Source organism: Schistocerca serialis, chromosome 10 (assembly GCF_023864345.2).
Source record: "Schistocerca serialis cubense isolate TAMUIC-IGC-003099 chromosome 10, iqSchSeri2.2, whole genome shotgun sequence".
Lineage (NCBI taxonomy): Eukaryota > Metazoa > Arthropoda > Insecta > Orthoptera > Acrididae > Schistocerca > Schistocerca serialis.
In genome coordinates this window covers 109967571-109979680 of record NC_064647.1, presented here as the reverse complement: position 1 = coordinate 109979680, position 12110 = coordinate 109967571, and the positions used below count along the sequence as shown (strand labels likewise).

At 42.5% G+C, this 12110-nt stretch overlaps 1 protein-coding gene across 3 annotated transcripts in view; it reads right to left on the bottom strand.

The window, feature by feature from the left end:
* The window catches only part of LOC126425327 (uncharacterized), a 296062-nt gene that overhangs the window by 70320 nt on the left and 213632 nt on the right, over window positions 1-12110 (bottom strand). For 2 of the 3 annotated variants that reach the window (XM_050088309.1, XM_050088310.1), the window contains exons 2-3: window positions 10785-11014; window positions 1946-2452 (exon numbers count right to left, since the gene is read on the bottom strand). In XM_050088309.1, coding sequence (XP_049944266.1) covers window positions 1946-2452; window positions 10785-11008 — 731 coding nt within the window. In that variant the 5' untranslated portion in view covers window positions 11009-11014. The remainder of the gene's footprint in view (window positions 1-1945; window positions 2453-10784; window positions 11015-12110) is intronic. The other variant, XM_050088311.1, reaches the window with a different exon arrangement.

The window sequence follows — 12110 nt, the reverse complement described above, 5'->3', positions numbered from 1 at the left end:
CATAAGAAGCACACTAGAATAGGCAAACAGGGCATTAATCACTAAAAGAAGTTCCTAAAAATGTACATATGGAGGACATCATTGTATGAAACTGAATCATGGACTGTTGGAAAATAAAAGAACAAAAGTGGTGCAGATGTGATAGCACAGTCAAGTGCTGAAAATAAATTGACTGATAAGAAATTAGGACGATATCTGCAGAGTCAGTTAGGAAAAGAAAATGTAGAGAATATTAACTTGAAAAAGGGAGATGATGATATGACATGTGTTAAGACAACAGATAAGAGCATCGATGAAACTGGAGTGACTCGTGGCAGGCAAAAATTAAATGGGAAGATTGTAATATATACAAAAAATATTTGAGGACACTCGAGTGTAAGTGCCACTCTGAGATGAGCCAGAGGGGGGAGGGGGGGGGGGGGGGAGAGGGGATATCATGGCAGAGCACATCAAGCAAGACAGAAGACTGATAACAAAAAAAGCTTCTCATTTAGAAATGTGGGAAATAGTAACAGAATAGTTGCAGGAGCTAACAAAGATTGTAGCACATAGCATTTTATGTAACAGCAACAGGAAGAATAGGAGGCTGACACAGGTTAGATTGAAGTTGAAGACTGCATTAAACCAGCTGAATGGCTGATTAGAGGTTAGGGATATTTGTGATAATAATAATATACCCTCTCCAGTTAACATATTTTATTCTCTTGCTTTATTCCAACATATTTAGAAAGTACAACTCTATTCTCATTGACTACATTCATTTTTTTAACATAATACCTGTTGCAGTTTGTCACCTGGCAGTAAACAAATGATGATCAAAGGCAGAGCCACGTGTGAAAGCACCCACGTGATTTACCAATTGACCTGCCTACACTGTGAAGCTTTCTATGTGGGAATGACCAGCGACAAACTGTCCATTTGCATGAATGGACACAGGCAGACAGTGTTTGTTGGTAATGAGGATCACCCTGTGGCTAAACATGCCTTGGTGCATGGCCAGCACATCTTGGCACAGTGTTACACCGTCTGGGTTATCTGGATACTTCCCACTGTCAGAACTCCGGAGATGGGAACTTGCCCTTCAGTATATCCTCTCTTCCCGTTACCCACCAGGCCTCAACCTCCGCTAATTTCAAGTTGCTGCTGCTCGTACCTCACCTGTCATTCGACAACATCTTTGCCTCTGTACTTCCGCCTCGACTGGCATCTCTGCCCAAACTCTTTGCCTTTAAAGATGTCTGCTTGTGTCTGTATATGTGCGGATGGATATGTGTGTGTGAGAGTGTATACCTGTCCCTTTTTCCCCCTTAAGGTAAGTCTTTCCGCTCCCGGGATTGGAATGACTCCTTACCCTCTGCCTTAAAACCCACATCCTTTCATATTTCCCTCTCCTTCCCTCTTTCCTGATGAAGCAAGCGTGGGTTGTGAAAGCTTGAATTTTGTGTGTGTGTTTGTGTTTGTTAGTGTCTCTATCAACATACCAACGCTTTCGTTTGGTAAGTTACATCATCTTTGTTTTTAGATATAAATGATATAGTTAGATTTACATGAATAGGCATCTGTGACAAGACAAACAACTATATCATTCACTTACTGCTAGGTGATAAACTGCAACAGATGTAATGCCTAAAAAGTCATTGAGAACAAAGTTGTAGCTCTGAAAAGGTTCTGACCAAAATGAGAAAATAAAATATTGTCACTGTACAAGGCATATTACTGACAAAAATATTCCTACTCTTTAAGTTATACACAGTCTTTGACTGCCTCTGACAAAATGTCTGCTATTAACATAACATATTACAATGTTTTTCTCCCAAAGAAACTGACAGCACAGTGAAGTGACATTCCATCACTCCAAGCGACAAAACACGGATGAGCAGGACACTTGCATTTCACAGCACAGGACATTCTAAAGCAACACATGCCTCCTCTGTTCAAATCTCACCCAGTCGTGGATGCAGGAAGTGGTGGCCAGTGGTTCACACGGTGGCTGGGTTCCTGTGACGGTTGGAGGTGACCTGGAATTCCTCCAGCCTGGAATGCATCACGAGACCTGTTGTACGAACTGGTGACCGGGGCCTTCGTGTGGAGGCTCGGCCGCTGTGTCGGCTGAAAAGGCCACAGATTTCCCCCGTGTCTGGAAACATTATGTGAGCTCGTAGTGTCGTGCTTCGAGATCGAGGGCTTTGTGTGGTTCCGGTGCCCGTGTCGGTGACGGTGTGTCGTGGCAACAGGAACGGCCTCGGTCGGCTTGTAGCGCCGGTTGTACTTTTCTGTGACAGCTTTTCGGGAGTCTTCTGTCGGCTTGTACCGATGGCCACCAATGCTGTTTGCACTACCACTGTCTTCCTTGCGTGGAGGGGGTATTTTCCATCCAATAGGTCTGCTGGTTGTGTAGTGTGAAGACCAATGGTCCTTGGTCTTTGGGGTCGTTTTCAGCTTGCCACTGTACCTGAGCACATTGCAACTTGTCAGTTAATGTCCCCTAGTGACTCCAGCATAAGTTCTCACTCAGAGCGCCCCCCCTCCCCTCCCCCAGCCCTTTGCCAAAAACTTCAGCCATGATAACTTTCGCTTTAAGCTACTGGAACAAAGTACAAGGGAATTCCAAATGAATGTAGCATTACAAATATTTAAATACATAGTGAATATAATAGAGGGAAACATTCCATGTGGGGAAAAATATATCTAAACACAAAGATGATGTAACTTACCAAACGAAAGTGCTGGCATGTTGATAGACACACAAACACACACACAAAATTCAAGCTTTCGCAACCAACAGTTGCTTCATCAGGAAAGAGGGAAGGGGAGGGAAAAACAAAAGGATGTGAGTTTTAAGGGAGAGGGTAAGGAGTCATTCCAACCCTGGGAGCGGAAAGACTTACCTTAGGGGGAAAAACGGACAGGTATACACTTGCACACACACACATATCCATCCGCACATACACAGACACAAGCAGACATTTGTAAAGGCAAAGAGTTTGGGCAGAGATGTCAGTCAAGGCAGAAGTACAGAGGCAAAGATGTTGTCGAATGACAGGTGAGGTACGAGCAGTGGTAACTTGAGGTTAGCGGAGGTTGAGGCCTGGTGGGTAACGGGAAGAGAGGATATACTGAAGGGCAAGTTCCCATCTCCGGAGTTCTGACAGGTTGGTGTTAGTGTACTTGCAAAAACAGAAAGAGAAAGTAAGATGACAGAAAAGATTTCGAAATGCAACAGTGACAATAACAAACATATTTGCAATAACTAACATAACACCAACCTGTCAGAACTCCGGAGATGGGAACTTGCCCTTCAATATATCCTCTCTTCCCGTTACCCACCAGGCCTCAACCTCTGCTAATTTCAAGTTGCCGCCGCTCATACCTCACCTGTCATTCGACAACATCTTTGCCTCTGTACTTCCACCTCGACTGACATCTCTGCCCAAACTCTTTGCCTTTACAAATGTCTGCTTGTGTCTGTGTATGTGCAAATGGATATGTGTGTGTGTGAGTGTATACCTGTCCTTTTTCCCCCTAAGGTAAGTCTTTCCGCTCCCGGGATTGGAATGACTCCTTACCCTCTCCCTTAAAACCCACATCCTTTCATCTTTCCCTCTCCTTCCCTCTTTCCGGATGAAGCAACCGTTGGTTGCGAAAGCTTGAATTTTGTGTGTATGTTTGTGTTTGTCTGTGTGTCTATCAACATGCCAGCACTTTCGTTTGGTAAGTTACATCATCTTTGTTTTTAGATATAAATACATAGTGATACATTGATAGAAATTACAGAGAACTTTTATTCTAATGTTCTATTGCAGTGTAATGGCACATTTGTCTTTATAATGATTATCAGTTTCGTTCAAATTTTGAGCATTTTCAGATCCACAATAGTTGCAGAGCAACCTGTCAGCATTATGTACTGTGGACAACTTCTGTAACCCACTAATGGTGGCCACACATGGCATATAAAATTGATGTCTTTCAGTGACAACAACAATGGATTTGAGGGTGCTCAAAATTTCAATGAGGCTGGTAATAATTATAAAAACAAATGCAACAAAAGACTGCAATACAAAATAATATTAGAATAATAATTCAGCTGTTGTAGATGTACCGCCACTTGACGTCGTGTCAAGTTTTCAACATAGAGAATGTAAGAAAATTTTGAAAATGTAAATTCTGAATGCAGAGAAAGCACAGTGAAATTGAAGCCAGCACATATGCAATGATACATAAGTGACAGATTCCATGGTGGGAGTGAAATGGGGAAATCCTATATGGAAAACGTTCTGTGTGTTAGAATTTCATTGAAGAGCAGAGAAGATTTCACCGGCGATACAATCAAGTACCTCCAAATACCAATAATAATAATAATAATAATAATAATAATAATCCCGTGTGGAGTTGATAGTCTCCCATCGGGCGCCTCCCCAGGTGGCGGATAGGGGAATGCTCTCCAGATATGGAGGGTACCGGGGAAATAAAATACCCGGGGTGGACCAAAACTATCAACCGAAATCCACTAACGTCTGCCTGGTATCCAGCGGTTAGGGGTCAGCGTCTGTTCGCCTAGATGGTGCGGCTGCAGCAACCTTCTTGATCTCAACAATCAAGTCGTATTCCTCGTGATCTTTCCTCGGAAGGACCACCACCAAGTTAGTTTTCAACTTGAAAACCAAACATGATGATAACACAAGGAATGAATCCACTACCCCGGGCACCAGTCGCAAGGCTGGCTTTACCTGGTCATCGGATTCCGGGGGACCAGGAGCATCATGTTACGCCTAAGGTTGAGAACCAGACGACGTCCAAATTATTACACACAAAACAAAGACACTTCATCGGTACACTTAATACTAATACTCTTTTCAAACTGGGCAAGATCAAACAACTTACAGACGTGCTGCAAAAATTCCAGATCAAAATCCTTGCAATCCAGGAAACACGATTTACGGACGAAACCCATTTTGATACAGACAACTACAGGATCTACAAAGGAAAACCAGCAGTTAAAACTAATAAGAAAGGACTCAAACAGTTTGGCACAGCATTTGCAGTCCACAAATCTATCAGTGACTCTGTCATTGACTTCCAGTCTGCCTCAGAACGTATATCAACGCTCTCCGTCAAATCGGCCAACAAAGCATATACCTTGATCAACGCACACGCACCCACAAATAACTATAACAAGAAGAACTGCCAGAAAGTGGACGACTTCTGGAATGACCTTGAAGAGACGACAAACAAAATTGCCAAACACCATGTAATAATCTTGTTAGGCGACTTTAACGCACAATTAGGTAAAGAGAAAAAATACAGGAAAATCACCGGAATCCATACAGCTCACAAGAGAACTAACAAGAATGGGGAAAGATTGATAAGCTTTTGCGAAAATTTCGGCCTCGTAATTATGTCAACACAATTCAAAAAACCCAACAAGAAACTGTATACTTGGAAGTCGCCCAACACAATGTTGGGTGAATTCCAGATAGACCATGTGGCCATCTCCAAGAGTAACACAGCAGAAATTCTGAATGTGAAAACGAGAAGAGGATTTTTTGACTCGGACCACCATCTTCTACAGATAAAGACCAGATTACAACCCAATAGAAAAAAACCAAAACTAAACAAAGTGCTGAGACCAGACCCCGAATACATAAAACTCAACAAGGAAAACATCTTACAGGAAATTAGTCAGACAAACACCACAAACTGGACAGAACTTGTGGACGTCCTCAAATCCACAATGAAATTGGGTCAACCCCCGAGAAGGAGAAAACACAGGTGGTGGAATATAATGTGTGACCAAGCAATAGAAGAAAGGACCAATGCCTGGAAAAACTTCAATAGTCACAAAACATCAGAAAAATGGCAACAATTTCTAGTAATCCGAAAACAAACATCGAAAACTATTCGGAGGGAAAAAAGAAATTATGACAAACGGCGACTAGATGAGATAGAACAAGACTTTAAGAAGAACAACACCAGGAATTTTTATAAGACGTTTAAAGAACATATTGCAGGATACCAGCCACCCAATCTTTGCTTCAAGAAACTGGATGGTTCACTAGAAACTAACACGAAGAATAACTGCCAAATCCTCGCAGACTATTTCAACAAACTTCTCAACTGTGAAAGACCTACAGAGGACATTCACTACGAGACGTCTACACCAAATCCTGACGCTAAACCGCCAACCATCAACGAAATTGTAGAAATTATCAAGACACTGAAAAACAATAGAGCCCCAGGAGAAGATGGAATTATTGCAGAACTATGGAAACTAAATGATGAAAGATTAACAGGAAAAATTCACAAAATCATATTAAACATTTGGGAAACAGAACAGATCCCTTCTGAATGGAAATGCGCACTCATCCATCCACTCCACAAAAAAGGGGACAAAACTGAACCAAATAATTACAGGGGTATCTCACTCGTACCGGTCACATATAAAATCCTATCAAAAGTTCTCATGAATAGATTAGAAGAACAAGCTGACCCACAAATAGGAGAATACCAGGCTGGTTTTCGCAAGGGACGATCATGCATAGAGCAGATCTGGAATCTGAAAATGATTCTCCAGATGAGAAACACCCGAAACACAGTGGTTACTTTTGCAGATTTTAAAAAGGCCTACGACTCAATAGACAGAGTAGTGCTCTGCAAGACGCTGGAAGAATTCAGCATTGACAGAAAGACAAGAGCAATCATTCAGGAAACATTAACTGACACAGTCTCCAAGGTTAAATTTATGGGGGATATCTCGGAACCATTTGTAATCCAAACTGGAGTGCGACAGGGTGACGGACTTTCACCATTACTCTTTAATATCATTCTTGAAAAAATCATCAGGACATGGGAAAAAGAAGTCAAAGGAATCCAAATTGGCATTAGAAAAGATAATAGATTCAATGTGAAGTGTTTAGCTTTTGCAGATGACCTTGCAATCCTCACAAATAATAGAAAAGAAGCCACTAACGCCATAGAGAAGTTACACGAAATTGCACAAAGAACTGGCCTGCAAATATCATATGAGAAAACCCAGTACATAGAAAGAGTGCCACAAGACAAATTGCCTATTGTGACAATCCATGGGAAAATCATACAAGTACCACATTTTAAATACCTGGGAGAAATCATTCAGCCATCAGGGATCAACCTAAAGGCCAATGAGGAAAGAATAAAAAAATTACAGAAAGCATATAAACTCACGTGGAACTATTATAACAAAAAGTCCATATCCACTAACGCAAAATTGAGGCACTACAACACTGTCGTACTTCCGGAGGCACTGTATGCATCTGAAACAACACAAATAGGTGGGCAAACTAAAATCAAAGAAATAGAGAAACAAGAAAGGAAAATTCTCAGGAAAATTTTTGGCCCGATACAAGAGCAAGGAATCTGGAAGAAGAGACCAACATCAGAATTATATAAATACACAGACAAGATTACAGATACAGTAAGGAAAAGAAGAATGCAGTTCTACGGACATATCCACAGGATGAATGAAAACAGAATTTCAAAGCGAATTCTTAAAGTCATCAACTCAGGCAGGGGAAAAACAAAATGGATAAAAGAAGTTGAAGAGGACCTCAGACAAGCACAAATAACAGTAAACGATGCAGAAAACAGAACTGAATTCAGGAACATCATCAAAAAACATAAATTTGACACCACAACACAGAAGAGACCAGGATGCAAATGGACAGCGGAGCGAAAGAAACAACACAGTGAACACATGAAGAAAATTTGGGCTCAGAAAAAACACAAACAATCATCATAAAGGAATTCAAGTTCAAACGCTCTCAAATGGGAATAATCGAAAATAATAATAATAATAATAATAATAATAATAATAATAATAATAATGATATGAGATGATGTGAAAACAACATGGCTGCAACAATAACGAAAGTGATGTCACCACAAGGGCGATAATAATGATGATGATGACAATGACAATTATAGTGAGAATCACAATAAGAATGATGTTGTAATGTCACATTTCGAGATGCACGTGTGAGTGGCCACACCGTACCTTACGCAAAGAACGAAAATAGTGGTAATCAAAACTCATGCAATCTTCTTACAGATTCGTAACTCTTCGATAACAGATACTCCAGCAGTGTACTCATTTGTTTGCAGTCCACGGTTTGTGGCCTAGTGGTTAGCATTGCTGCCTCTGGATCATCAGGTCCTGATTTGATTTCCGACCAGGTTGGGGATTCTCTCCACCCAGGGGCTGGGTGCCTGTGCTGTCGTTTCATTAGCACTAGGGAAAATGGCGAGGCAGGACTGTGACAAGATTTGGAATTTACACAGGTGCTGATAAATATGCCGTTGAGTGTACCACAATCCAAATCATCATCATCATCATTATAGCTGTCATCATTTGTTTGTGTGAATTTTTCAATTGTGGTTTAACTCATTTAAAAAAGAGAGAGAGAGAGAGAGAGAGAGAGAGAGAGAGAGAGAGAATGTCGTAAGTATCCACAAGTGATGAGGAATCAAAATCTAGAACCAAATTTTTAGCTGGAGACATGTAAAGAATTCTTAATTCACTGAAAATGGTGGCAATCATTAAATACTCTTCAAGTTTTAAACAGTTCCTCCTATCTTCCATGCAGAGGGGCAGGAACATAATGAAGACCGCTTTTCCCACAGTTGTGACTAGCCCCGAACGTTAAGATACTGTCAGCAAAAGATATGGTCAATGCCCCTTCCCCCCCCCCCCCTCCATTATTTTTGTTTGGAGTCAGAAGCCCACTGGAGGTCACGCGGGGGGGTCTTCTGAAGTCATAAAAGGTCGGACCGCCACTGCACTAATCCCCATTCAGTTTTGGATTAGATGTGGACCAACAGATGAAGGTTCGTGTCCATCACAGACGTGTTTTGCTGTAGGCACTTGCTGCCTTGCATTTTGTTGTACACTACTTCAAACACAAAGGTAAGGAGAGGTTGGCTAAAGAGCAGTGTAGCAGCTGTCATTTAGGGAAATTGGACAAGCTGTCATTTAGGGAAGTTGGACAGGGCAGGAATGATTAGCAAACACTTAAGTTTTATTTAACTTGTAGCTTTCTCCAAGCACTGTGAAGAAACTTTACAAAAGAACAAACAGCAATAATGCCCAAGTAGTACTGTGACAGACTGGGTCGTGTAGCTGCCACCAGCAGTAGCAGGGGGCACTCTTAGTCAGCGCCACTGCAGGCTTGGCCCAGCGGGCAAGCACCACTAGATCCGCCAAATCCCCGTGCGTGTTCGCTATCAGCATCTGTCAGAAACAGACATTTCCATTGCCAACTGTAAGACGCCAGTGAGGAGGGTATCATTAGCACAAATTTAGCGACAATTTAACTCGAGAAAAACTCGGCAGAGTCTCTCGCATAGGAACGCCACTTCATTCACGTGGTGTGTGCAACCATCTCAGGCTAATATGACCGTTTGATGGCACCACCCACAGAGTAAGCTTCCACCGTGACCTTGCCCCTGTCATGTGAATCTGTACTATGGATCAATACTCTCTCCCTCTGCCTTATTTGAATACCCCACAACATTGTCCATCTAGCTCACCACTGCCCTTCATGCTGCCCAAGGAAGTTTTCACTGAGCCGTGTATTTATAGTGTCTCTTAGCTAAGTTTTCAATTCATATGCCGTCATTTAGCAATGCTTAATATTAGCAAAGGCTGCCCTCAGCTAAATATTGTAAAGTTATAATCTCTTAATTCTATAAGCCCAATTTTCCTATTATACCTTTTTAGTTGTGATTTCTGCGGACCCTCTTTCTTAGTCTCCATACTAGTCAAGGACCAGCTGCAAGGAGGTTTTCAGTTCTTTACACGGTCGGAGACTGAATAGTTAACCATTAGTAGAATCCTGGCAGCCTGTTGATCTTTGCCGCCTCTGCAAACTGGCACGAGTTTCTTTCACATTAGCCCCTGTGTGCGCTGTTAACAGCCTGAGACAGGGACCAATACAATGTGACGACAGTGATGCTAATAGTAATGTGATGATAATTAGCAAAATAAGCTGACAATAATGACAGTGGCGATAATTTGATGACAATGGTGATGATATGACAATGATGATGATGATGATGATGATATAATGACAATAATGACAGAGATAATGTGATGACTACAATGACAACAGTGATGAGTATGGTAATGCTGCTAATAATGATGACATGAGACAAAAAATATCGTAAAAGTGATGATGCCAATAACAATAATGCTGATAACAGTGATGAAAATAATGTTGATGAGAGTGCTGAAACTGTACATATGCTGCCTCTGATTACAATAAAATATACTGACCCTATGCATCGAAGGCAACCTGAGCAGTAGTCAGGAAGGTTTTAGAGTCCTTATACTGTTTCTCGTCTGGGCAATCTCATATTCCATATTTCAGCATAGCAATGCCCGATAACATGTGAGAAGGAATAGGCAAGCTTTCTCTGAAGAATGCTGGAGCACCTGACCTACAAATTCACGGCCAGGGTGTGGACAGACAGCAACTTTTTTGACACAGTCGTCTGGTAAGCACTCCCACACAGAACGCCTCAAGAGAAATCGAGATTACTCAGGCTCACGACTGGGCCATTTGGGATTGAAGCCGCGACATTTAGTGGTAGCTCTTGTGCATTTCGCAACTTGCTGGCCTTCAAGATCGTGTGCTACTTTGCGATTCCACTCATTTGTTTTTTTGACATGTACCTAACACACGGTCGTGTACCCAATCGAGAACCACGTGTTGCAACCTCTCCAAAAGATGGAACCAATTGGCAGGACTCACCTCTGGGTGACGGGCTTTGATGTGACGTGCTTGTAACTGTGGCTGTCACTGCCGCTGTTCCTGTTCCTGTTCCTGCTCCAGGTAGACCCCGAGCCACGGCTGCCACCGCCCCGTGAACCCCCGCCGCGGGACCCCCCTCCTCTGCCCCCCTCTGCGGGGGTCGAGACGGATGCGAGCAGGAGCACCACCAGCAGCCACCACGCTATCCTCACGCGCCAGTCCATCGCCACCTGCAACACACCACACGAGACCTCTGTAGTGGCTCACTTTCTCCATCACCAACTAAACTAACTTACACTTAAGGACAACACACACATCCGTGCCCGAGATGGGACTCGAGCCTCCGATGGAGGAAGCCGCGTGAAGCGTTGCATTCGAGAAGACCTGTAACTCTTTCAGTTCATTGTTCCAATAGAGAGCAACATCACTTGCACGTTTATTTCCTTCCCATCAAATTTCAAGTGTACACTAGAACAGAGAAGAAAGAGACAGAAAAACATACAAAATATGCTTCATGTCTTGAACCATGAAATGTAGCTAAATGGATTGCCACCATTTGCTCAAGTATCATTCATAGAGAAATGGAAAGGAAGGGTTATCATCAAGGTACTGACGTCAGATCTAGTGAGCGGGCGTAGGAGTGTGTGTGTGTGTGTGTGTGTGTGTGTAGGGGGGGGGGGGGATGTGTGGGGGGGGGGGGTGCGCGCGCGCGTTGGACCTCCATTTGTCTGGCATACTGCAGGGACTCAACAAGTTGTTGGAAGACCGCAGCAGAAATACTGAGCCGTGCTGCCTCTATAGCCGTCCACAATTTCAGAACTGTTGCTGGTGCAAGATCTTGTGGACTAACTGATATTCTGATTACAAGCCACTCGTGTGGTACGGTGTCAAAGACCTTCCGGAAATCCAGAAATACGGACTCCAATTGAAATCCTTTGTCAATAGCACTCAACACTTTGTGCGAGTAAAGAGCTGGTTGTGTTTCACAGGAACGATGCTTTCTAAATCCGTGTTGACTGTGTGTCAATACACCATTCTGTTCGAGGTAACTCATAATCTTCGAACACAATGTATGCTCCAAAATCCTGCTGCATATCGACGTTAATGGTATGGGTCTGTAATTTAGCGGATTATTCCTACTACCTTTCTTGAATATTAGTGTGGCATGTGCAACATTCCAGTCTTTGGATACGGATCTTTCGTCGAGCGAATGGTTGTATATGATTGTTAAGTATCGAGCTATTGCATCAATATACTCTAAAAGAAACCTACTTGGTATACAGTCTGCACCAGAAGACTTGCTTTTATTAAGTGATTTAAGTAACA